At 35.4% G+C, this 27764-nt stretch overlaps 2 protein-coding genes across 3 annotated transcripts in view; both read right to left on the bottom strand.

Moving 5' to 3' along the window:
- Nucleotides 1-3: 3 nt before the first annotated feature.
- On the bottom strand, nt 4-3161 carry LOC109580961 (semaphorin-1A-like). The gene is made up of 10 exons (XM_019994602.1): nt 3100-3161; nt 1771-1816; nt 1650-1721; nt 1454-1600; nt 1316-1403; nt 922-1050; nt 766-860; nt 385-414; nt 201-333; nt 4-44 (listed from the first exon to the last, which is right to left on the bottom strand). The coding sequence occupies exons 1-10, from the start codon at nt 3159-3161 to the stop codon at nt 4-6; spliced, it is 843 nt and encodes a 280-aa protein (XP_019850161.1).
- Nucleotides 3162-3670: 509 nt separating this feature from the next.
- Nucleotides 3671-27764, bottom strand: part of LOC100640956 (DNA polymerase epsilon catalytic subunit A-like) — a 24876-nt gene continuing 782 nt past the window's right edge. Inside the window, exons 1-54 of one of the 2 annotated variants that reach the window (XM_019994586.1) lie at nt 27006-27157; nt 25869-25989; nt 25275-25493; nt 24903-24982; nt 24723-24800; nt 24468-24594; nt 24078-24155; nt 23912-24019; nt 23489-23599; nt 23353-23438; nt 23161-23280; nt 22866-22926; nt 22735-22806; nt 21120-21326; nt 20340-20459; nt 20041-20148; nt 19522-19650; nt 18931-19033; nt 18241-18387; nt 17574-17778; nt 17000-17089; nt 16369-16461; nt 16164-16233; nt 16048-16119; nt 15693-15782; nt 15551-15618; nt 15350-15392; nt 15140-15292; nt 14822-14947; nt 14091-14282; nt 13384-13464; nt 12969-13097; nt 12494-12736; nt 12055-12261; nt 11336-11583; nt 10433-10571; nt 9971-10077; nt 9723-9851; nt 9062-9228; nt 8260-8332; nt 7472-7559; nt 7230-7383; nt 6449-6651; nt 6211-6296; nt 6058-6147; nt 5834-6001; nt 5664-5784; nt 5280-5540; nt 5043-5125; nt 4696-4869; nt 4287-4457; nt 3979-4111; nt 3828-3937; nt 3671-3776 (exon numbers count right to left, since the gene is read on the bottom strand). In XM_019994586.1, coding sequence (XP_019850145.1) covers nt 3725-3776; nt 3828-3937; nt 3979-4111; nt 4287-4457; nt 4696-4869; nt 5043-5125; nt 5280-5540; nt 5664-5784; nt 5834-6001; nt 6058-6147; nt 6211-6296; nt 6449-6651; nt 7230-7383; nt 7472-7559; nt 8260-8332; nt 9062-9228; nt 9723-9851; nt 9971-10077; nt 10433-10571; nt 11336-11583; nt 12055-12261; nt 12494-12736; nt 12969-13097; nt 13384-13464; nt 14091-14282; nt 14822-14947; nt 15140-15292; nt 15350-15392; nt 15551-15618; nt 15693-15782; nt 16048-16119; nt 16164-16233; nt 16369-16461; nt 17000-17089; nt 17574-17778; nt 18241-18387; nt 18931-19033; nt 19522-19650; nt 20041-20148; nt 20340-20459; nt 21120-21326; nt 22735-22806; nt 22866-22926; nt 23161-23280; nt 23353-23438; nt 23489-23599; nt 23912-24019; nt 24078-24155; nt 24468-24594; nt 24723-24800; nt 24903-24982; nt 25275-25493; nt 25869-25989; nt 27006-27079 — 6768 coding nt within the window. In that variant the 5' untranslated portion in view covers nt 27080-27157 and the 3' untranslated portion in view covers nt 3671-3724. Of the gene's footprint in view, nt 3777-3827; nt 3938-3978; nt 4112-4286; nt 4458-4695; nt 4870-5042; nt 5126-5279; nt 5541-5663; nt 5785-5833; nt 6002-6057; nt 6148-6210; nt 6297-6448; nt 6652-7229; nt 7384-7471; nt 7560-8259; nt 8333-9061; nt 9229-9722; nt 9852-9970; nt 10078-10432; nt 10572-11335; nt 11584-12054; nt 12262-12493; nt 12737-12968; nt 13098-13383; nt 13465-14090; nt 14283-14821; nt 14948-15139; nt 15293-15349; nt 15393-15550; nt 15619-15692; nt 15783-16047; nt 16120-16163; nt 16234-16368; nt 16462-16999; nt 17090-17573; nt 17779-18240; nt 18388-18930; nt 19034-19521; nt 19651-20040; nt 20149-20339; nt 20460-21119; nt 21327-22734; nt 22807-22865; nt 22927-23160; nt 23281-23352; nt 23439-23488; nt 23600-23911; nt 24020-24077; nt 24156-24467; nt 24595-24722; nt 24801-24902; nt 24983-25274; nt 25494-25868; nt 25990-27005; nt 27158-27764 lie in introns of those variants that run through there. The other variant, XM_019994587.1, reaches the window with a different exon arrangement.

The raw sequence follows: 27764 nt of genomic DNA, 5'->3' as shown, positions 1-27764 counted from the left end.
CATTTAAAGTATAGACGCATATTGCTGATCCAGCAGGAGCATTCCTATTAATAAAGTATTCATAATAGCATTAATGATAATGAGGTACTTACTCAGATGATGTGAAAGCACCATACATGTATTCTCCTGACACGTTAGATACATGAACTGTGTCCTCTATTGTTGAATAAATATATGTTAGTAATGATATGGTGACATACGTAAGCTGTTGAAAGTAAATGGGAAATCACTGCCTGACTTTGCCCTTGACTGGCACAAAATACGAGCCTTGAGATATGTGACAAAAACTTTTGTAGAAGTAGGAGCAAGAATATTAGTGACACCAGTATCATTCTAGAGTACCAGTAATGAATTAGTGAGCATAAGAAGCATTATTATACGTACCTTACAGACTCTACCAACTCTAGAGTATATCTAAAGTGGAGGAGGAAAAACAAATGAAATAAAGTTATGCCCACATTGCATTCACACACGTTATGAACACATGAATCCAACCCACACTGAGGGAGTTGTTCTACAGTATGTAGATGCACAATGGTGTTACTATAGCTACAATGGGTATTTATGTTTAAATGAAAGCTACTGGCACTGAACATGCACTGATTCTTGATATTGTCAAACACTATTGGTACATCCCTATAATGGGACCCAAGCACTTATTAGTATTGCTAAATTCAGTTAAGAAAGAATCTGCTAGCACTTATATGAAGCCATCACAATGGCTCTACAGAAGCCAACAGTGAATAGTTTCAAATAGCAACTCACAGGGCGCATAGAAACTTGTCCGATCTCTTCCGCCGTCTCTCTCATAAAGAAATAGTAATAATCACCAAACTCATATACATCAATAAATTCTGGTTCTAAAATATAAAATAGAAAGAATAGAGTCTTTCATATAATGATGCTAAATAAAGCACATACCTTGAAATGATATGTAGTAGTTAATGGTACTGACTGAAGCAGTTCCATTAAATGGAGAGTGAGACAAAGACAGTCCATAGCTACTAGCTCTGACATTGAGTGATGTTCCTGATACTAAATTCCCATTGCCTAGGGAGCAACAAAACATGTTTGTGAACTCTGCAATATACGCATTGCATTCCATGAATTATTATTCTACGGAGGATTTAATCTGACGTAATGATACTATGATTTAATTTACGAATGCATCTCCTGTGCATGTTCACCAGATGTGTTTTTTCCTACCAGGTCGGGTCACCTGTAGCTTACAACTATTGATTAATATGGTGCAGGAGTTGTAGCCATGCATTTTGGTACATCAACAGTCAATAATGTAATTATTAGAGTAACTCACTTGATAGAATGGATGTACTGACTGAGTTGCGATCAAAAGGACAGAAATTTCTACCCTCATAGGATTTCAAGAGGGTCAAGTCTGTACGCTGGTGAAGATAATATAATCAAAGTAATAATTAGAAGAAATATTTCTTACATTTCTGTAAAAGCAAAGAGGCTGATAAGCATCAGAGCCACAGGCTAATACTGTCTCATTGAGTGGTACAGTCTGGTTATTGTCTAGTGATAGGAGGGTATCTGTTGTTGGTATGTGCAATATATGATGAAAGTTCTGACAATTTGCCTATAATGAACAAGGTTATGAATCATGAACTATCATCATCATTATGTACCAATGATTCAAATATAGCATTACTGGTTCTGCACGTGTTTATCTTTGTAGCACTAGGTGTAGCATTCTGTGCCTATAATAGCAAATCAGACTAGCAATACATTATTTATTATTTCACTAACATTTAATGTAGTCTTTAGATCCAATGACAAATGGCATATATTATTCCTAAAGAGATAAACACATTATTAGACAGCATTAATATAACTTAAGCCAGTTAGTAGTACTACTAAGGTAGTAATTATTTAGACTGTTATTGCTTTCACTCATTGATCACACACATATACTAAGAAGATTGTCATTCTAAAAATGGCATCACATAACAGTAGCAGTAGAGTAACAGCAGTAAATATGGTGAAATCATGCTGCTAATAAAGGCTGTCTTGGTTCATGTATGATGATGCACTAGGGGAGTTGGTTCACAGTTCCCATATCAAATCAATGACTAGAGTTGCTGCTCATAATTATAGTAAATGTTAATGGCAGCATATTTAGCACCTGGACACGTTCTATTGGCTACATTTATTGACACTTAATGATATGTCTAGGTCCTGTTTATGTGTTTGTAGGGTCACTATGCTACCTTGCTCTTCAAAAAGAAACAATTCTGAATTTTAAACCAACATTCCTGAGAATATTATATTCATAGGCCAAAATGTACATAGCAAACTTCTTCACAATATCAACAATAAAACCACAAAAGTCTGTTGATGCATAGCAACTCACTTTGCAGCCACTATAATTAACTTATTAGCATGGTCGATTTTAAATAGATCTAGAGAGAGAGAGAGAGAGAGAGAGAGAGAGAGAGAGAGATATGGAGAGAGAGAATAGTAACAGTGCCGGAAACAGGAGAAATGAAATAGAAATTCAAATATTATAAGGAAATCAGCAATCATGCATCTTAATAGAGTCATGATGATTATATCATTTACAGTACACTACAGGTCTATTAAGCAGCAATGCAATCAAAGGAGTGAAAGGTCAATGCTCCATGAAAAAACATTTACTCTAACAAACTAAATAATGCTTTATCATGGCCTTATAGTGAGAAGTACTAAGTAATGTAAGCTAGAAATAGTACAGTATATATAGGACACAGAGTAAGTTAAGAATTTCATATTTCTGTGATACTACAAAGTGCAAACATATGATCGTGGTTTCCAGTCTAGTGACAAAATAAAGCAAGGAATGTACAATGTGTATGTTCATGTACAAGGATTGCTCTCTCTCCCTCTTTTACGTACTGGTTAGTTCAATTTGTGGATGACTCCAATAAGTGTAGTCTTGTGAATAACAAGCTGTTGCTAATAGCACAGGAATTAACAGAGCACATAGCCTCATGATGAGAACTGCAACAAAGAAAAAGTGACTAATCAAAAAATTGAGTAAGAGAGTAGGAGTCACTAGGGCGTTAAACGTTACCGGAATGCTATTAATGTAGGTCACACTTAGCAATAGACTCCATTACTTTGGCTATCATGAAGATGCTGTGCCTCAAAGCAGAGCACATCATGTTACAAAATCATGCTGTTCGCATATCGACTTCATCGCCGGGCGGAAACCGCCGGCCGATATTTCATACAACTCTCCGCCGCAACTCTATTCATTCTTCACGATACTTACAACTATAAGCCAATTGGTTCCGGCACAAAGATAGCTCGTTCCTTATCTCAGCAGAGCAGCGATATCTTCAGTCAAGAGCTCTCCGCAGTCAAGGTTTACATCTATTCTCATCCAAGCCTGGCAAGTCGTTCCTATTAATCGCAAGCCGCCCACGCGCATTAATGGGCCCTGCCCACATTAATACCGTGTATGTACATGTACATGTAGCTGGAAAAGTTTGCGTGAATTATATTTTGGGATTTTGTACCAATATAGCTATTTTTTATGTTTGTGAAATTTAATTTTACTGGTGTAGGCGTGTACTGTTGATACACCCATTACTTATAATGATTTGCGGAATTAAATTGTGCGTTTTTATGATGAACAGCAAACAGCAAAATTAAATTCCAGCAAATATTTCCAGCTATACGGTAATTATTTTTTGATAAAATTATCATTATTTTTAAAAAGTTACGATAATAACCAAGAAACAGTTTCATCTAGAAGTGACATCTTGAAGTGCCTTTAACAGAGTAATGCGTTATAAAGAATGATCAATAAATCAATGACTCACTGTGCAATGGTCTTGAATGTTCTGAGCTGTTCTTCATATTGTTTCAATGAAACAGTCTCAGTAAACTGACCAGCACAACTACAATAATCAGGCATGTTGGTCTCTTTTACCTACAAAAATATCAGTTATGCATATAATAAGTGAGAAATACCCCTTGACATTTGACGCATTTGAGATCCTGTATAACCATGCCGACTGATCTATTGTGAACAATATCGATCAGCTTTAACTCAATCACGTCTTGATCATACTGACTGTTACAATGAGAGCAATGCCATATTGATCTAAGGGAGAGAAAGAGGGAGAGAGAGGGAGGGAGAGGAAGATGGAGGAGAGAGAGAGGGGGGGAGGAAGAGAAAAATGGAGGAGAAAGAGAGGGAGGGAGGGAGGGAGAGAAAGAGAATGATGGAGGAGAGAGACTACCGGTAAGCTATATTCTAGTAAATCTAATACACATACTTGTCTAATTGCTGGTCATACGTAGTGTGTGGATCACGACACAAATCAATGTCCCTGCAATGATTACAATGCTCACATATCACAGATGCTAACACGTAAGAGCAACAAGGATCAACAAACACTGCTTCCTCTGAAAACTCTTTGACACCAATCAACTTGAGCAGATCCCGTCTATAAAGAAAGAATAAACATGAACACGCATGTACTGCACATATCGTATAAGTGGTTATTTTCGAGGGTTGCAAATTTCGCAGATTTCTTCCTGATTTGCGAAAATTAATTTAATACAGTACCCGCATGGCACATGTGGTAGAATTTGCAAAATTAAAATCCACGAATTAGAATTTTAGTAGGTTTCACGAAATATAGGACTCACAAAAACTACTGGCTATATGGTACTCAATCTTACCTTAGTTTATTCACTTGCTGCTGTGTAGTGGAGTCCAGTGACAGTATCTCACACATGTATTTGATAAACTCCAGTGCTGGATTAGTGAGGGAGAGGTGAGAGCCAGGCAGCTGGGGAAATAACTCGCTTGAATCTAAGCTGACGCCAAGCGAGCGATGAATATCTTGTGCAAGCCTATAAAAACATTTAATGATGCAATGTAATCTGTGCTTTGTATTCATAAAACACAAAGATACAATAATAAGATTATAACAATAATAATAACTTATAAGGTAATTAGAAATACTGCATAACTTCATTAGGGTAGTATCATAAAGCATTATCATAACTGATCCATTGTTACTTACGAAAACAGTTTCTCACTGAGCTGTCTCTCAATCAAGTCTTGAGAATAAGATACAATTGAAGTGACTAGTGAGCTATCATTAGGCTACAAAAACACAAACACATACCAATTATCATTACTACACACAATAAGGAGTTAGTGGAGGATGTGGTTGTTCTCATGAATGGAGAGCAATTTCCTCATAGAAAAGTTTTCCCTTCATCATCACAACCATTCCAACATTCCCTTCACCTCTAACCTGTGTACTACTCACAGACATAAGTTCCTGTATCTTCTCATACAGACCCTGTATGTAACCCCCTAGGGCGATGTTGAAAACTTTCTGGACCGAAGAAATTTCTGGTAAATAATTCACAATATTCCATTTCATGTCCAAGCTATAACGAGGCTCTTCTTCTACTTCATCTGCCACTAGAATCTCATCCACCGACCGTAACTCTTCCAATGATCTGGAATGCAGTGATTCAGGTAAAGGTATGCGAATCCCACCATAATTTGCCTAGGAAAAAAATATAGCCACAACTTGGCATGGACTACTCAAAAACACAGTCAAAATATAAAACAAGCTGACGATATTTTCTAGATGATGTAACAATACAAACATGTATGAGTAGTTGAGTACTTTATTCATCCATAGCAAAAGTTTCCAGCAGCCCTTGGGTTGTAATATTAATGAGTGGAAGAGATCACGCGAATAAATACTCTTACAAACAAATTTAATGTAAGCAGAGGCATCAGAGAGTCTACAACAAAGCCCTCAAACCAACAAAAAATTTCCCAAAATGAACCTACTTCCTTTTCTTAGTGCTTAGTATGATCCTGTTAAAATCAGCATAGACCACCATAGAGCCAAGTCTCTTAAACTCCCCCACTAACTGCATGAAGAGTTTACTCATTAGTTTATGAATCATGCGACACAATGCTGGTTCATATAGCAATGAATTTGGACTACTGATCCATCTATCATGCAAATACAACTTAGTCATTATTTTAATGTCTTATAGTGATTGTGGTACCTGTAAAAATGCTGTAATTGAAAGTCGGCATATGTTGTCTGACGTGTAGAAACTTCATGTAGCCATGTGTGTACTAGCCCTCTTAATATTCTATGTGTCAATGCAATTATAGGACAACAGGAATGACAAGTGATGGCTAACTAAATAACTAACTTGAAGGCATTGGAACAAAGAGCAGCTTCATCATATATTGACAGTGAAGCTGCTGCTGTACCATCCATCAGATCTTCCAATGAAGCCTTGAGAAAAGAGAGAGAGAGAAAGAGAGAGAGAGGGAGAGAGAGAGAGGGAGAGACAGAGGGAGAGACAGAGGGGGAGAGAGAGAGAGAGGTAAAGAGGAGAGAGAGGGGGTGAGATGTTGCCTAAGGCAGAATAGGTGCATTGTCCTTACTTGAGGTGCATAGTCAAAGCTGATGCTAGTGCTAGAGGCTCCCTCATAATCATTAATATGACTAGCCTGCAGTACAGCAGTCACTGCCAGTCCCTCAATACTCAGTTCTATACACGTTGAAGGATAGAGCCCAGGATTGTTCAGTTCCAGACTCCTCCCATCATCAGTCTCCATCATAAGACGATAATCATCAGACTCATGTCCTAAATAATACAACATAAGTAACCATATATACACACAGGAATGACCACATTTAACAAACTAATACTAATTGATGTGTTCACTGGCAACATATACCATATAGAAGGAAATTTTGGAGGGAGTTAAATTTGGCAAATTACTAAATTTTGGTGATTGGCGAATTTTAATTTGGCAAATTTATGGCCATGTGCCATTGAGCATGCGCATAATGGCTTAAAATGGCAGATTTTTGTTTTGGCAAATAGCTATTAAAATGCCAAATTCGACAAATTTGTACTTCCAAAATTTCCTTCTATACGGTAGCTAACAAAATACCAACACCTTATGCATGCTGTATTATACCATATAGTGCTTTATTTTGGCAGCACTTTATTTTGGCGATTTTGCTGTAAAATTGTAATTGGCGGTTTTTAATTTGGCAATTTTTGTGTACACGTGCATTACTGAGCATGCGCATTAATGATTGGCGGTTTTAATATTGGTGATTCCGCTTGCAGACCACCAATTGCCAAAATAAAACTCTGCCAAATTAAAGTGCTATACGGTAATACAGTAATCATGTACAGTATAAGTATCTTACCACCAAGGTCAGGCTGGTCGGTTGGGGTAGCCCATATCACATGATTATGTCTTGCAAGATGACGCGAATAGAAAACGTCAGCAGCATAGACCACAGCATCAGGACAGAAATTACCAACTGGTATGTGAGCATAGCGAGCATACTCCAATCGATTCTACACATTAAAAGAGAGAGAGAGAGAGAGAGAGAGAGAGAGAGAGAGGAGAGAAATAGTATTATTGATGTAGATGTACTGTGCTTACGTGAAGCCATGTAGGTGCATTTAGTAACTGAGCAATCATTTTCTTAGAAGCTGATCTCTGCCAGTCCAGTAATAGGTAATGATTATCACTTGAGAATGATAAAAGTAATGATATTATTACTGGTATTACTATAAATGTGTGTGTGTGTGTGTGTTTTTGTGCGTGAATATTCTAAGGAATATGGTACAGGGTTTCCCACAAAGCATGCTAAGTGAGATAAACACCATGAGCTTCATGAGCTTACTACAATAGAGTACATGACATTTGGGGCAACTTTAAAAATTCAAATTCCCATCAGAATCGTCTCAAAGTTAAAAGGGCATGTACATGTATCAGAAAAAATAATAAAAATGGAAATTCTCTCCTAGCCATTTTTGACAAACTTGGCCTCACCTATGTGTCAGGCCAAGTTTTTAGTTTTTAGTTTTTTAGCAACTTTAAAATTCATTAAAAAATGCAAATTTCATTGAAATCACATCAAAGTTGACACACAGGATAAGGACAAGCACATGTATCAGAAAAAAAATTAAAAAGAAGAATTCTCTCCTACTCATTTTTGTCAAAATACTCTCTACTACGAAGGTCTTTGGCCAGATTTTGGAGCAACTTTGACAATCGACTGACAAGAAGCTGCCTGAATGAGCACTCCAAAATCCTGTGGGAAACCCTGCCTATGGGTAACCATATATACAAATGTACATGTACATGTTTGTGTGTGTGTGTATACATGCATGTACATGTATGGCGCAGATTATGGTACAATGTATGTCTGGATGTTCATAATGTACCTCTCAATAAAGGGAATGAGTACGTGTGGGAACTGATCAAGAGCAGGGACTGCATTGCGTAGCTCTGCTATCCCTAAACAACAAACACACAAAAAATGAAAATTAACTAACATCCTCTTCATATGAAATACAAGCCACAAATTAATACGTAATATGTAACAATTAGCCGACATTTGGGAGCAATGTGACCGAGAAACCCCCACATGCAAAGAACATGCATAAGTACATGCAAATTGTATTTATTTGTCAGTGAGTCTACCTGTCACTCTTCAATGGAATTACTGTAAGGATTTATGACCAAAAACTAAACAATAACAGAGAGTAAGCTATAGCGGGCTGTTGATTACTTAGTGAAGTATGAAGGGAGAAACCAGCCATGACTCATCCTTATTCTATACACAAACTCATCAACTTCAATATCACTAGTAATACTTTCAATTCTAATCAGTTCATGACCAACCCCTACACTTAATGTATAATCATGTTCTAGCTGGTCTAGTCCCATTAGTCATATCATAACAAGGAAACTACTACTTTACACTTTAACTGCAAATACTTATTAGATACACTGTAGTAGTACCATTGTTTAAATAGCATAGTATCACTATACAGTGTACGCCTACCAGGAAAGGAGAATAAAGTAAATTATGAAGGTAAGAGTAAGTCCCTAAATCAAACTAACCATATCCTATATGTGTACATGTACATGTACATGTACATGTACTCACACACACACACACACACACACACACACACACACACACACTAATGTACCATACACATCACACACACATTTGCTAACCAGTATGAGTCTGTATTAATATCACAGTGGGCCCGTGATGAGATTCCTTATAATCCACTAATAATCTTTGTATGCTTCTAAGAGCTCGTCTGGCCTCAGTGTCAATACTAACATCAAACGTGAAGTCTTCCGGTGGCAAAGGGTAACCAGGACCAAACTCACTGATCCTAAAACAGATAAAAACACAAGTACAAATACAAGTACAGTGAGTTATTAACATTCCGTGGTTTGTTCCGCAATTCATGGTTTTATTTCATGGCTGACAGCTTTCAGGGGATGGAACTTCTGGGTGGCAGTTCCAAAACCACAAAAACCACAAGCTCCACAAAATAACGTAAGGCATACCATAGACATTAGGACAATGGAATAGGTCAATTTGTTTTATTTCCATACATCATTCACTCATGGAGAGACAAAAGAGAATCGCGTGTGTTTACACAAATAGAGAGACAAATGGAGAGGGAGTGCTGCCAACAAATCAAACAATGATAATAGAAAGACAAAACAACATGCTCCACACTCTTAAACATAAACAAGGCTTGGTTGCTACTACAGTCCTACTCTGTCATGAACTAGTAGTACAATTCATAACAAAAGCGCATGCATGTCATGTAGGCTGTATATGTAATAATTGATTTTAAAAAGGCACTGTCATATTTACCTTGAGTTTCTCTCAGATCGATAGAGGTTGCTAAGGTTAGGCATTTGGTTGGTCCTTACAGTATCAATCCCAAAGACATGAGCTTTACCAGTACCCATCATGAACAAGCCATATAAAGATGTAGACTCACTAGAAAGAGAGGAGAGAAAGGAGAGAAGGTAGAAAATCGTGTGCATGTGATAGAGAGAAATTAAGAGAGAGATAATGAGATTAAGGTAATCACATTATCCAAGTAAGGCAGAACAAACCATGAGCACTGATAGAAATGTATCAGTTTAACACAATCCTTCTCCATGTAGGGATACTGAGCTACTGTCTTGTAGTCTAATTGTGATAACTGAAAGGTGTCTATTGACTAGAAAAAAAAGAGGAAAATATAGAAAGCACATGTAGCAGTGAGTGCTTGTGTGGATTAATGTGAAAGGGAAAAGGGGACAGAGAAATAAAGGAGTAAGGTATAAAAAGATGCCTGTAACATAGAAAAGGAAAAATAGTGGTATAAGATTAAAGGCATTAACAAATAATGTACATACATGTACATTGTCATTGTACATGTACTATGTGATGTATGTACTGTGTATCAAGTGTTTATTGATAATATTAGGAGCATGAATCTTAGCAAAATGAACAATCAGCTAAGCTAAGTGAGCTAACACAAAATTACCCACAGGAAACAACAAAGGTTGTTGTATGTTACAACTTTGACTTACTCTATTCAAAACTGCTTTAGAGAAAGCTTTATTAACAGTACAGACACAACCAAGTGAGACGACTGATCTGAAATCAAGAGGAACATTGGACTCATACACGCCTTCAATATCAGGAGAAGACAACTGTGTCACCAATTCACTAGAAAATTAAAAAAAAAAGAAAAAAAAATTATAATAAGGTAACAGGTATAAGCCAGTGGGTGCATGCTGTGTGTATATGTCATGTGCTCATTAGTCATTATAATGAATGAATGAATGATCTCATGCTAGACTCAATGAACTAACTTCCTGTGCCCACTCATTGTACTACTTGTGAGAAGATCTACTAATTAGGGAATGTAACAAGTCACTGGACAGACAAGTGTCTATAACAGGTTCAAGGGGCAGACAGGCTTTATGCCCCATTAGCATAAATGCTAAAACTAGTTAGACACCCACTTCAAATATCATAGGATATCATCCAATATGATGATAATTTGATAAATGAGTATACAATATGTATTCCTGCACCCACACACTATACTATAAGTATTCCTATCACATACAGCTATATTTGTATTTATATCTATAGTCTGACAATAATTTACATATACATGTACATGTGTAATATAAAACAGCATCAAATTTCATGCACACAGAATTATGGTGCTAGATACTATACAAGATTATTCATTGGTGAGGAATTAATATTGGAAATTGGCGGTTCTATGAAGAAATTGTCAATATAAAATCTGCCATTATGTTTTAATCTGAGCATGCTCAATGGCATGTGGCACAAAATCGCCAATATAAAATTTGCTAATTTCTTTTCACAGGCAAAATCGCCAAATATTACTCCCACCAATAAATCATCTTGTACAGTATATACAACTGTACATGTAAGTGTATGTGTGTGTCATATACCCAGCATGTTCTTTGAAGATGGTTTCCGGTACACTGTACTCATAAAGATTGATAGGAGGAGTAGCTCTGGGCAGTATCTTTGATACATTACGCCATGCAGAGGTATCATCATCATCAGACGTTGTTAGCTGTCTCGATACTCTCGAGTTAACATAGAATATCCTTGGGATAGAAAGCTTCAATTGATGAAGGTCATCATCAACTAGGACCCACATAGTAAACTGGCCTGGCGTCTGTGTCTCTGACACCTATCACAAGACACAAATACATGATGCCACTCTTAGATTAGCTCCCCCTAATGTCATTGATTAGTATCAGTAATAGGATACTGACAGACATCACACTACCAATCATTCTGACTAGCTAGGGCTAGAGGTACAGTGTTACAGTACAGTCCAAATCCAAAAACAAACAAATGAAAAACAATACCACCTACACTTGAACTACAACACTAAATACCGTATAGCAGGAAATTTTCGTTGCCATGAAGTTTCATTGTCCATCCAAGCAGGCCTTACAAGATATTCTTGTTGAATTTATTTTTGTTGAGTAACATTAATTATTAATCATTTAACCAGTGAAACCCACTTCACTTTAAATGTTCATTGTCTAAAATTTATGTTGAAACTTTTGGCCAATGAAACAAAAACAAAAATTAGCACTCAACAAAAAAAATTCCTGCTATACGATAATTGCTTCAATTGTTTCATTACTGATACCTGTATTATCTGCCATGGTTGTTCGGCTAGTGCCCTGTTCTTCTGTCTGAGGAATCCTGACATGTTAGTCGAAGTGCTCCTGCTATCAAAGAAAGAAGTAAGTCCACCGCTAAGAGAAGGGTTCCTTCTGATGTGACGCTCTTTTCGCTGCCCTCTCTGTATCTGCCACTTTCTCTTATGGTAATCCAACCAGACAAGGAACTCACTCTATCAACATGTAACAGACATGATATTAATATTAAATATGAATGCATGTACAATGTACATGTACATGCACGCATTAATTACACGTATACATGGGCAAATAAAATGTAAACATGTAGACATACATTCCCTTTAATTCACTGAAGGTTAAAGGATAATCTCATCAATACAAACACCGGAATTACATGTAAGTACATGTACATGCGTGTACGTGCAGTTCAAGAGAATGTCTTACTCTAGTGTGTCCACAAGATGGAGGGGGTCCTAGAATTTCCTTCCAGGACCTCATGTTTTGTGATACTTGTGATGGTGAGGGTGAGGCTGTGTGTCTGGTGACTAGTGGGAGTGTTGCTTGTCCTCCTTTACGTTGTCTCTTGTTCCAATTAGTCTCTTCGATATCTCCAGTGCTATCATCAAGACGTCTTTTAGTACCACCACCACTCATCTCATTACTTGTATCCATATTCTCTGAATCATCCTATGAATGTATTCATACACATACTACAATAATCCCTCCTAGTTGCAACAGTAAATATTTCCCAACAAACTACACATACATGTACACGTAAATGATACAAACAACATGTGGCATGAACAAGTAAATTATGCACTCTTGGTATTATACAAACACAAGCAATGTAATTTATTTTATTAGCAGAATTCATTATTCTTTCAAGTTACAGTAAATGCACTACATACGTTAGGCTCACCTGTTGTTGCCTTGAGGGTAGAACTGTGAACATTTCACTGATTCTCTGTTGCTTGCATACATCAGTCTTCTCCAGGAGCCTCTTGTGCAACCAGTCAGGATGAGTCACTCTGGGAACAGGATTAGATACCTGCACACATAGAAAGGCCATGTACATGTGGTAACGTAAAGTACATGCGTGTTTCACATTCAAAAACATCACAAAAGTAAAGGAACGTATGATATACAAAGAAAAGATAGCAGTTATAAAAAACATGTAAAGTAAAAAAGGCCTATCAAAATACAACCATTACTTGAAGAGCAAAGTACATGTAAGATGAGAATTTATTTATTTATTTTTATTTATTTATTTATTTATTTTGTGAGGTTACCCGGATATTACAGTGTAAGTTTACAAAACAACATTAAACTCTTACCCCTTGCATAGCAGCAGGTATTGTAATGATCTTCTGTATAGCACTACCAAGCCTCTCTATGTAATACTTCCAATCTAATATCTGCAATTAAAAGCATCAAACACATTAACGCAATAACTGAATCACAGTAACGAGCTAACTACCATATACATGTACATGTACATGTACATGTACATGGATTGCATTAATAATTTGAATGGATTCAGTGTGTACTCTTGGGATATTACCAGGCTTCTTTAAAGAGGATACAGCATTCATTAATAATACACTAATAGGCAATGTACACTATTGAATTAGAGAAATAGAGTAATTTAAAGCATCACCTCACATACATGCATGTACATGTACATGTATGTGTGCACATCATAATTGTGATACAATGTAGTAAAGATTACTAAAGCCATTTTCACACTTGTCCACCTGGATCAAGAATTAGAACACTCCACTCTAATTAAGTCAACATGTATGTACATGCATGACTACATTGTACATGGGGTTACATAATGTGGAGAGTAAGTGTGAAAAGGACTCTCTTCTTGTATATACATGTACATGCTATTATATATTTACTTGTTGTACATGTACTTAATACTACATTTTGTATCTGACATGTTTTATGCTGTCTTAGTTTGTTACTATTATTATATTACCATTAAAAAAATTAAATGGCTAATTGCATGTAGCCAGTATACAGTGCAAACACTTACTGCTCTTATATCAAAGTCATCAAGAGCTGAACACTTTAACCATTTACAAAGATAGTGTCTAGTGATGGTGGGCTCTGCCTGGAATATAGCTAGTGGTATTGCTCTCTCTGTCACTGGTGATCCTTCAGGTTTACAAGCAATTATGAAACGACAGCTCAAGCCAGCATCTTTGACCATTTGATCTCCAAGAAACTACGAAAAAAATAAACAATAATAGTAGCTATTGAATGCATTGTTCTAGTATTAGTTCCAAGAGAAAAACTATTGCTGTGGAAAATAGTATTATGATTGTTTATCACACAATAATTGGAGAGTTCAATATACGTATAATCTGTGCATAAGTACCCACTACACACAGAATGTACAATTATATGGCAAAGATCCGTACAGGGTAATTTGTAAAAATGGCTCCAAGACATTTTTATAATATTTTTGATACACATACATGTACATGTACATGCATATACAATGTACCTACATGTATATTACATAACTGGTTCCAATCAAAATCAAATTTTAAGGAATTTTTGAAAGTTGCCCAAAGTCCCTGTGCTATAGCACAGTGACTTTGGTCAAATTTTGCCAAAATTACAATTGCGGCTATGTTAAAACTGAATTTAAAAAATAACAACCATCAAAAAGACAACTGCTGTCTTTACTCTTCTCATTTCATCACTGAAGAGGCGTGACTGCAGTACACATGTCGCTATACATGTAATGTATACACTAACTTCAGCTAATCTCTTAGCTGTACTGATGGACGTTGACTTCTGCTGCCCATAGTCCTCGAGCTTCCGTGACATGCTCCTGTTCTCAGATATCAAATCAAATAACTCAGAGTCTGGCATATTAGCAGCCTGCAATACCAATAAGTTATTTAACAATAAATAAATTATAGCAATGGAATCCCTTTACATGAATAACTATAGCATGTACATATAATTCCTTTTTAAACTGAAAGTACATGTACACAAATCACCAAATGCACACAAAAAATAATTTTAAATAAAATTATTATTATTATTATAAATACACACCTAGTCACTGACCTTACTATAAAGTACATCTAGCCAGAAGTTAGCCACTGTGGCCACAGACTCATAGCACTCTTGGAGTGTACTGCCATTGAGGAATGCCTCAAATACTGAGGACTGGAAGTTCTTTATCAATTGTAGTTCTCCGCGTCTTTTAACTTCAAATCCCTACGTTGATAGTTTATTTGCTCAATAAGAATAACAATATAATAATTATTATACAACCTTTAATTCAGCTAGTGTACCATCTTCATTAAAGACAGCATACCTAAACGCAGAGAGAAAAAGGAAAAGCACAGCTGTATTTTAAATTTATAATTAAAATTAATTTGTTGGTGACATATAAGGTTTATTTGATGGTATGGTGTACATGTATGTCCCATGCACCTATATACAGTGAACTAGCACTTATTAATACATTCTCACCTTTTCTTTAGTTTCTTTCCTTCTTCCTTTGATGCTGGTAGTATCATAGCTTTATAAGGACCATCAACCTACACATACACAAACACACACACACACACCACATCAATAATGGACTGTCTCTACCATATTAAGAGAAACTAACTTCAAAGAAGATAGAGTTCTCACTGGTTTGGTTATACTCCAGTTTCCCAGGGTCAATTAGTGTGTGGTACTGATGGTTAGTGAAATTATCCTATACAATCAAAACAAGAGTATATCATCTATTCTTGAAGTCTTGATCATGTACATGTACATAAATGTACATGTACATCACATGTATATACCTTTTAGTGGCCAAAAATTTCTGCTAATTAGTTTTTAATTTTGAGAGAAAAAACGAAAAATTTAATCCTTAAAAATTATACTCTTCTACTATGCCAAGGTGTATATCAGCAAGAATAAAGTTGCAAAAGGAAAATATCCATCCTTCCTTTATTAAATTAATATCACAATCTTACTTGAACCATAACATTCAACATAGCTCCAGGATATGACACAGTCACTTTAGGACGCTTCCCTGTAGTGTGGAACTACATACAATCAATACACATAAGCACACATTAATATATTGTACTTCAAAATTCTCAGGAAAGCTTGAGGGGAGGATACACCAAATACCATCAGTATCTAACTCCAGTGGACGCCTATTAACAGCAATAATAATAAATGTAATTAAGAGTGTACATGTACATGCATGTAAGTGTATCGATACACGATTGTATCGTGTGATTGTAATGTATTGTGAGTAATGTATTGTATCGATCGTGTGCTTTAATTACCCAATTTGTTCAACAATTTCTCTAGCGTGAGTAATGATACTGGCTCCAGTGTAACACACTATACCAGCCATTTCCATTGAGTACCAACGTGCCCTATTAATATAATAATCTATAATGTATTGTACTATAGTAAGTATTGTATTGTATTACAGTATGTACTGTACACATGTATGATTAGAGACATTGGGTCCATTACAATAAAAACATGTATTAATGTTTTACCACACAAGATGATTTATTGGCGAGAGTAATACATGGCAAATTTACCTGTGGAGAGTTAATTGGTGATTTTGTGCTATGTGCCATTGAGTATGCTCAGATTGAAAAAAAAATGGCAGATTTTATATATATTGGCTATTTTTTCATAGAACGCCAATTGCCAATATTAATTCCTTGCCAATAAATCATCTTGTACAGTACACATGTGAAATAAAGTCTCTGTTCAAATTTTAAAGCAACTTTAAAAAATTTCTAAAAACACCAATTTAGATTAAAATCAGCTCAAACTTGGTACACAGCATAAGAACAAGTGTGTTACAGAGTTGTATCACTCTATGTCTGGTATAGTAACAATGTACATGTACATATGTATCAGAAGCTTATAGATAGAATAGAGAGTATGATGACTGACCCTTTCCTCATTACATATCCATAAAAGGAATTGAGGATACATTTGTGTGCTAGCTGTAGTGAGTCATACAGTACTTCTTTGTTCTTGCAGCTAAAGATGAGGCAAAATAAAAACACATTAAGTACATGATATCAATTGGTTTTAAAATATTCTTCTCAATTAGCACTACAACTACAACTACAGTATAATTTTTTTTAATGTCTGTCATTTATAGAATACTCAAGTACTACCATATAGCGAGAAATTTTGGAGGGAATTAAATTTGGCAAATTGGAGTTTTGATAGCCATTCGCCAAAATTAAAATCCCCCATTTTGAGCCATTATACGCATGCTCAACGGCACATGGCCACAAATTTGCCAAATTAAAACCCACCAATCACCAAAATTTTGCAATTCACCAAATTTTACTCCCTCCAAAATTTCCTGTTATATACGGTATAAATTTGTTCATTAAGCTCTGAGCTCCAACTTTCACATGTACAGTATACATGTACATGTGATATGTCTGCATGTTTATAGACTGTATTTCATTTTCAGCCACAGGCCCTTTGTACATGTAGAGAATGTTCTTGCCTCTTTATCTCTGCTGGGTCTCCTTCTTGTTTAGCAGCGTCAAGTTTCTTCTTCCAAACTTTCAACAATCCTTTGAATTTATACCGACGGTCCCGAAATGCTCTGACAGTGTCCACATAGAACGAGTTTTCTTTCTGACAGACTGTTGTGCTTCGTAACTCTTCTCTTGTCACACGGACACGTTTATAAGCTTTACGACAATAATCTAAAGAAAATCACAATTTAATGAATATGTACATTGTACAAGACTATTTGAATCCACATACATATACAAGTAATGTTATTGATACAAAAGTCACGAGAATAGCTAAAAAATTGCTGAGTGCATGTGGCTAAAAGATATGCATGTATACAATACTGTTTTAGCACATGCACATATACCACATAACTAAATGTAAAACTGATGATGAACAGTAACTAACTTCTTAAGGGAGTGGCTCCCAATAATACATGTACAGTACACTAATGTACATGTATATATAACTGAGTACTATATTTTATAATTTTTAAATCACTTGTAATAAATTATTAAAAAATAAAATACCCACTAACATAATAATAATAAATAATAATATTATAATGACCTTAAAAGGTCATCCTCCCTCCTCATGAGTCATTCCACTGTTATCAACAATGCTTCCCTTTATTCTCTACTTGTAGTACAAACCTGCTAGACGTTTCTTCTCAATGCTCGCTTGTTCAATAGGAGGGAGTTGATGATAGCTGCGAGGAGGATCACCAGGTGCTAGTCCTGGTAACGTCTCACTCTCTAACTGTAACTTAATACTTTGATACTCATTACGACTTGCAGGCACTACCAGGACAAATAAAAATACATTAAATAAATAATAGTACACATTACACAGCCAAGTATAATCAAGTTGATCAGGCCTGATTCTGCCTGACACCAGGCCTGATATCAGGCATGGACTATGAATTTTGGGCAATCAGTCCTGATACAATCATCAGGCATGGATGGTACAAGCATGATAAGCATCTATACTGAATCAGGCCAGACCGACTTTCATGATTCAGCAATGATAGCCATCAGGGCTGTACCAGTACTGATATCAGGCCTGATCTAGTAATTGTGGGCAACATTTTGGCTGTGTATACAGTCTGACAACTATCATTGCTGAATCATGTACACGTATGTTGCTCTGGCTGAACCAGTATGAATTCCAGCATAATTGCATCAAGGCTGTCAAGCTAGGCTCATTGCCATGTTAGCTGCCAAAAATCCATGATTCAGGATGCATGAGGCTGGATCATGACTGATATCAGTCATGATTCAATCACAAACTCTTGGCTGTGTTGTGTAGTAGTACAAATTAGGTAAAATGTAGAAAATGCTTACAGAAGTCTCCTCTCCATTTCCAGTCCATGTGTCTCTGGCAGGTGCAGCCTGGTTTATTGAAGTCGCACGAAGCACACATGACCTCATCAACAATAGCAGGTGGCTGTATCAAAAATAAATTTAAAAAACATAAATTAAACTAATACATGACTATAGCAGCTTTTTAACATTAAAGTACATGTATTATGCTTATGTGCAGTGTGACTGTGTGTGGATAGAATATCAATACACTTTTATTGACTCCTCTTAACTATTGACTTATGTTGATTTTTGAATTATATATGTACAATAATTTCTAATAAACAATTAATTATAATTATGTTATCATTATTATTATTATTATTATTATTAATTTAAACACAAAATAATTAACAAAGTGATTTATTATAAACACGAACAAAAACAAGTAAATACAAAATTATTATTATTATTATTATTACTATCACTATTACTATCATACAATTTCAGTTAGTAATGAGAGAAAGAGAGATAGAGTTGAGGCAAAATAAAAATAATTTTATTATTATTATTATTATTATTATTATTATTATTATTATTATTATTATTATTATTATTATTATTGCTCAATACCTGAAGGCGATTGGTGAGTATAATGTTAGGATACATAGCTCCAACATCAAGATGATATATCAATGGATGCTCCAGTCGCTGTGGAGTCTCCTTCAGGTTAATCAGTTTAGAAACTATTTCACTACAAACCTACAGAATACAATACAAACAAATCACTTTCTCCTTACACATGTACATGCAAGCCATCTTTCTCCCATTCACTTCTTTCCCATCATTTAAATTATACTATCATTTAGCATACGCTCCAGTTATTTCCCACCCTTGTACAGTTGTACTGTACATGTAATGTACATATGTACATTCTTTAGACTCCCTTTTGGAACAATTCCCAATTCCCATCCAACTATTCCTGTCTACCTATAGTCCCATCTCACTTTCAATAAAATAATTCCCCTCTAATTCAACTCCTTTACACATCTTCCTTCTACTACATTAAGAATCTTTCTCTATCCCTCTTTATCATTCTTTCCTTTCCCCCTCTCTCCTCCTCCTCCTCCTATCATGTATTCCATTCCTTGCCTCATTAAAGTCTGTGACTTCTTCAAGTGGTACCTTCTCTTCAACCTCAAGAGCGTGCTTCATTGTTCTGTTCACATTATCAGCAAGACACTGCAACATGTCAGGACTCTACAACAACACACAATGTACAAGAACAACTCCATACATACAAGTACATACAGGAATAGGCACACATTTACATTGTACACATACATGTACATGTAAATATGATTGAATAATAAACATAAACTATTTGGCAAAAAAATTAATTCTAGATGTATATGTCGTATATTCATAATTGGTATTGTAAATATTATTACCAGTTTAAATCTTGAAGGAATGTCACTACGGAAGACTCCAGACTCCAGTGCTTCCACATGACCTCCAACATACGTTTCACTGTCCAATAAATGACCATCATCAGTTAACTTGTTTAATGTCTGAGAGGAGGAGAGAGAGGGAGGGAGGAGAGAGGGGGGAGGGAGGGGAGAGAGACAGAGACAGAGACAGAGACAGAGAGACAGAGACAGAGACAGAGAGAGGGAGAGAGAGAGGGGGAGGGAGGGAAGAGAGAGAGAGAGAGAGAGAGAGAGAGAGGGAGGGAGGGAGGGAGGGAGGGAGGGAGGGAGGGAGGGAGGGAGGGAGGGAGGGAGGGAGGGAGGGAGGGGAGAGAGAGAGAGAGAGAGAGAGAGAGAGAGTAAAAGAGATGGTAAGGAAAGGAAAGAAATAATAAGAAACCAGTAAGGAACAGAAGGAGTATAATAGTCAATATTTTACTGTATGCAAACTTTTGAGCATTATTTTATGAGCAATAAAAATACAATCTTCATTGCATGCATGTTTTCATGAAAAATATTTACAATTTTATTTTCTGATACTGTACTACACTTAGTACACTAGACAATAAAAGTAACTAAACAAGGAAATGAGAGCCTACAGTACATGCACAAGCAATAATACTTGTGATTTGTATTAGAGATTACTGAACAAAATGGCTACAAGCGCCCAAAAACCACTGATAAAAAAAAACAAATTTATACATAATTGCATGAACATACAGTACACCATCAATCCACCACATATAATCCCTAATATCTTACTGATTCTTGTTTGTTGGGGAATATAATGTTCCCATGGTATGCCTGGACCATTAGTAAAGCCTCACAGAGTGTGCCTGATCCTTTACGCAATACCTCATCAGGCTCCATTGGGATTATAGTGCACAGTGCAAATATGAATGGATGAACGTATTTGAGATAAAGGTAATATGTAGCAACAGCATCAGAGACTGAATAACTAGCCAATACCTGTGTATAATAAGAAAATAGAATCATGTGCTAATTAATGGTTTATGTGTAATTCAATGAAAAATATAATAATATAGTATGCAGCAAAAATAATGATCTGTATGATACTTAAGTTTTGAAAGGATATAGAACTTTGATATTAAATAACCTGGGGATGAAGCCCCACGTCATTCCTAAAATTGTTTTCACCCGAATTTCAGTCAAAAATCAGCTTAAACCTTCTATACAGCATACGGGCATAAATATGTATCAGAAAATGTAATAAAATTTGGGGTGATTTTGGAGCCATTTTTTGGAAAAACCATGAGCTGGGTACTTTTTAAAATTTTGGCACTTTCTTAAAATGGCCGTAACTTGAAAAATTGAATTCGGAATCAGCTAAAACTTTCTATACAGCATAAGGGAATCAATATGTATCAAAAAATGTAATAAAAGTTTGGGGTGATTTTGGAGCCATTTTTTGGAAAAAACCATGGGCTATAGTCTTGGGTATTTTTTAGAATTTTGGCACTTTCTTAAAATGGCCGTAACTTGAAAAATTGAAGCCTGAATCAGCTCAAACTTTCTACACAGCATAAGGGCATCAATATGTATCAAAAAATGTAATAAAAGTTTGGGGTGATTTTAGAGCCATTTTTTGGAAAAAACCATGGGCTATATAGTCTTGGGTATTTTTTAGAATTTTGGTGCTTTCTTAAAATGGTTGTAACTTGAAAAATTGAAGTCGGAATCAGCTCAAACCTTCTACACAGCATAAGGGCATCAATATGTATCAAAAAATGTAATAAAAGTTTGGGGTGATTTCGGAGCCATTTTTTGGAAAAAACCATGGGCTATAGTCTTGGGTATTTTTTAGAATTTTGGCGCTTTCTTAAAATGGCCGTAACTTAAAAATTGAAGTCGGAATCAGCTCAAACTTTCTACACAGCATAAGGGCATCAATATGTATCAGAAAATGTAATTAAAATGTGGGGTGATTTCGGAGCCATTTTTTTGAAAAACTATGGGCTATAGTCTTGGGTATTTTTTAGAATTTTGGTGCTTTATTAAAATGGTCGTAACTTGAAAAATTGAAGTCAAAATCAGCTCAAACTTTCTACACAGCATAAGGGCATCAATATGTATCAGAAAATGTAATAAAAATTTGGGTGATTTCGGAGCCAATTTTTGATAAAATTAGCCACTTTTAAAAATGGCCATAACTAGTGTCAGAATCGGCCCAAATTTTCTACATAAATAAGGACATCCAAAAGACCTCTCTAGAAGCATTAGAAAGTAGAGAGAACCTCTATACATGTAAGTCTTAATAAGAGCCTACCTATCCATGCAAAGTAGTGAAAACAATTATAGGAATATTTTACATTTCATCAATGCATGCAAAAAATAATGATTTTATAATTAATCATACCTGTGGTTGCTCACTGGCCATCCTACACATATCCTCAGGGTCTAACTCTATTGGATCATAACGGAGTTTAGCCTATCAGAAATACACCACTAGTGAACACAACACCAGCACACTACATGTACTGGACACACTTTAGTAGTAGCTTTGAGGTTCTGACTACCAACTGGCAAATAACTGTCTCTCTTTACCCACCTAATACCATTGAAAGAATTAATGAAGAAGAGAACATTATAAGTGAGTAAAGTGACTAGAGAGAGAGAGAGAGAGGGAGAGGAAGAGAGAGAGAAAGAGAGGGAGAGAGAGAAAGAGAGGGAGAGAGAGAAAGAGGAAGGGAGAGAAAGAGAGAGAGAGAGAAGGAGGGAGGGAGGGAGAGAGAGAGAGGGAGGGAGTGAGAGTCTGAGAGAAGGAGAAGAGCAGGAGAAGTACCTAAATGCGTCCATGTGAATACAAGGCCTGCTCTTATACTCATTAAGTGAGTCGGGAGCAAACCCAATCTCATCATACATTGATATGTGATAAAACTCAGCCCTTGCCTCAACAAAAGGCCTACAACAAAGAAAAGAGAGAATTAATTAAATTAAGAGTTAGATGGACAGTATCATTATTAATTATAATTACCAATCAAATGAGTCGCCATTGTATGTGACTATGATATTAGGTTTAACTTGAGTAATATGATCAAAGAATTTTCTCAGTAGAGACACCTATAGTATGATAATAATGATGATGATGGGTGTCTGTGATTATATGATACCTCATTGGGTTCATTGTATACTCTAAAAGGTCCTTCATATTCTGGTTTTGGTGTGTACTCAAAATCCTCAACATCTCCACCAACAATCTCTCTATTTGTTAGCAAATATCCCTGAGGGGATATTATATTCACAATAATAATAATCACTCGTAATGTAAGTGCATGGTAACAGCTGCATCAAACTCAAAGTATTCGTACCACATGATTCTAATCAAGCAGTCATTAGATATACATGTAAGACATGTTAGGTAATAATTATTGTCATGCACTTGCTTAACAACAGCATTTCATCATTTTACAAGTATTGCAATTTGCAGATATTGCCTCATAATTGAGTCAGGCATGAGGTAAATTATATTAAAAAGTGTTACATTAGAATTGGCAATAATTGACTGAAATAAAGTAATACTCAAATACATGTACCTGTCCATCAATCATGTATGATATCATCATGATGACATCAGAGCTAGCGTCAGGGAACTTCAATGGCAACTTTGTAGTCTCAATATCAAACGCCATGATGACAGGATCCTGCAGTGACATGTACATGTGTAATGTAATGCATGAATACTAGGTTATAGTGACTCACTGGTCTATCAGGCTCATCTTCTAACATACGAATCTCAGGAGGATCTAAACCACACCCTTTAACATAATACCAATGACCCTACATGCACATGTACATGTATACATGTGTATGTACATTGAAAAAGATAATGAAGGAATCAAGGAGAGAGGGAGAGAGTGGTGAAGATTAAGAAAAGGAGAAGAGAGAGAAAAAGAAGCAAGATAAATACATGTACATACACTGTACAGGTGTCATGAATTAATGATATATAAATTAATGATACATTAATGATACATGAATTAATGATACATGACTATTATAGATATAGTCATGTACATGTATTATGTACACATGTATATGAATGTAAGTGGTGCTTTAACGCATGCTTAAAGTATTAATTACTTAACATACCACATTAATGCGATTATCAATAGCCACTCTTATATGATATGGTACATCATGTTCTCTTATATCAATGATATTCTCCATTTGATCAGTTACTGTATGACTGGCCCCTCCAGTACTGGACACAAAACCACTATTAAACATTAATATAAAATATAATAATTATTGCTACAATTTTGCACTTAAATGTACTGCATGCATACATGTACTGGTATGTGTACAATATATGTAAATGTACATTATTATAATTATTATGATTACCCTGTGAATAGACCAGGATCATATACAGCTTTAGACTTCTCTCTGGTCTTATTCCTCTTAACAGCTGGAACAATATCCCTGTAAAAAAACTAGCATCAGCCACATTAAACTAGCATCAGCCACAGTGCATGGATAACACTTCTTAAAGTACATGTACATGTAGCATAAAATCATTATTACCTTTTTGCTTTCATGAGATCATCAACACTATGAAACCTCAGCTTTAAATAAATTGCTTTTAAACCAACAAGATGATTAGGCTAAAAAAAGACAATTATAATTATATGCAGTTGAATACTTGCAAGGTTTATTTCTGAATAAGTATAGAGAAAATCTAACAAACAATTCACAAGTACATGTACATGTGTACATGCAATTTTTTGCATATGAAACCAAGAAACAATAATTAAAGATAATAATCATTACTATCATACAAGTACAGCAATTACATTTATGGTAAAAGTAAATAAAAATTATTAACTCAGTCTTACGATTTCATAAAATCTCATTAAAAAGGAAAAATGTTTACATTTCTATTTAATATCAACTCACTAAATCAAGGTCTTCCTTTTCCACTGTATCGATCCCGGCAAGACGGCCAGAGAATTTACGACTCAAGAACAAACTCACTTCTCTCTCAACACCTTTCTGAGTAGCAATGTAAAAGTAAGGTTGGTAAGGGAGGGAGACTTTGAAACGATTGCCATCTTCTTCAACAAAATAAAAATCAACAGCACTGACTAGACGCTGATTATCATCCATTACATCAGACTAGGAAGAGAAGAGTGTATCAACTATAACACTGTATGGTGGATCCAAGAAAATTAATAGGAAGGGGTTCCATTTCAATTAAGTGGGTGTGGCTCATTAATTTTAATTAATAATTTGGTGTGGTCATAAACGAAAATTAATAAAATGGAGGAAAAGTGCTGCAAGGAGAGTAAAAAAAGACAACTTCTTCTACCAAGGAGAGGGTTCCATTGAACCCATCAACCCCCTGAATCCGCCACTGTACAATCTTAGTCACTATACTACCAAAAACCTTAACATTAAAATTTTCAAATGCAGTAATCTACTTAACAGAATAAAATTTTGAGAAACTTGACAATTAAATTTGGGTAGATTCATGAGATATCAGTGGCTTACTGGATGAAAGTTAATCAGCCATCCCATCTTCTCCTCCAGCTCAAGGTATCTCTCGTATCCAAACTTCCTGTCCATCTCATCTGATCGTAGAGCCCTCTGGTATCTACTGGACCCATCCTCTCTATCCAGCATAAAAAAATAATATCAAAATAAGATAAATTAATTATAATGTAATACTGTATAGCCAGAAAATTTGGCGGAGAATTAAACTTGGTGGATCAGGGCTCAAAATAAAACTGCCAATATTATAACTGTCAATCATAATTGCAATAATGGGCGGATCCCGTCTTGAGCACATGATACTAAAAATGCCAAAATGGCAGTAATTCTCACTATTTCATTCAAGACTGTGGGTAAGGACTGTCAAGGAGTAGCTTCAAGAAGAGCTGAGTGTACTTAAGGAAAAGATAAGATAGTAAACTGCCAAATTAAAAGACCACCAATATTATATTTAGGCAATTTAATGCAAAACCACCAAAGTTTTAGACTGCCAAATTTTCCGGTTATGGTACATCTATATATTATATCAAAAATGGAATGGATAATTATTATCCACTAGTGATGGGCAATTCCAAGCCCGGAGTATTTGATGCTTCGATTCAAATGGAATCTTACTCGTATCAAAAGAGAAGTTGGAATCATTTCAAAAAATTCCAAATTAAGTCATACCCAACCACACCCTTTAAAATTAAGAATAGTTAATAAACCAGTAATTAGTACATTAACTATTCATTATTATGTGCTGTAATAGATAACACATACTGTATAGCCACAAAGTTTTGAGGCAATAAACTTTTGCAAATCAGGCCACAAGTCTTTTTTCGCAAATTAACTTTCGTGGTTCTTATTTTAAAGTACACGTGTTTATAGGGTGTATGGATAATTTTACGGAATTAACTTTCACAAATACGGAAAATCCACAAAAAACAGCAAAAATTGTACCCTCAAAATTAAGTGGCTATACATAGTTTTGCACATGCAGAGCTGTAGTACTCAGAATTGGCATTCAATTCCAGTCCCAGAATCAGAATCCACTGGATTCTCCCATCTCTATACCATTTTTATAATAATATTATGATATCATTAATAATTATTATAAAAATGGTGGGGAAAATTAAGTCTGAAAGCAAAAAATACCTTTCTTCTCTTTTTTTCCCTTTTAGAACAGGCTGGTAGTTCTCATCATCTATGTGGAGGGGAGCCGCACACATACTAAAGATTTCGCGGAGGATCTCGCACCAAAGCCGAGACTGAGAGCCCGCCCCAGTGTTGCCAGTTGTTCACAAAATTTTGTCAAAAGTTCAGGTTTTCAAAAAAAGTTAGATCTATGTTTTTCAAAATTTTGCAACTTTAATAACTAGGCCTACAAAATTAACTTTTATAACTACTTAATAACTATAGTAATTAATTTTTATAACTTTAATAAAGAAGACTATTTTGAGAGCTAAATCAATGCAAAACACTGTATATTGCATAAACAATGGACTTTAAAGCTACTCAAACATTGAATTTTCAAAGTTCATAAAAAGTCAAAAGTTAAGTTTGTGAAAAAATTAGTTCATGAAAAGCTCATGGCAAGGTTGAAAAGTTCATGAAACATGAACTTTGTTCATGACCTATTAAACAGTCACATGACCAAATCATAATCACATGCATGCCCACACATGGTATGTAATTTTATGGTAGCACAGGCTGATGTGCTGCCATAAAATTACCATGAAATAAGTGCATGTATTCTGATTTCTGAACAATGAACAATTAGATCTATAGTTTGATATTTAAAAAAATTACTAAATCCAAACAACTAATTTTAAATAAGTTTATGCAGCAAACTGGGTCTCTAAAAGCTACTAAATGCCTATTTACTAGCTAAAACTTTTAAACTTTTGTCCTATT

Source organism: Amphimedon queenslandica, unplaced genomic scaffold, assembly GCF_000090795.2.
Source record: "Amphimedon queenslandica unplaced genomic scaffold, v1.1 AMPQUscaffold_13470, whole genome shotgun sequence".
NCBI classification, from domain to species: domain Eukaryota; kingdom Metazoa; phylum Porifera; class Demospongiae; order Haplosclerida; family Niphatidae; genus Amphimedon; species Amphimedon queenslandica.
This window is presented reverse-complemented; position numbering and strand designations above follow the sequence as displayed.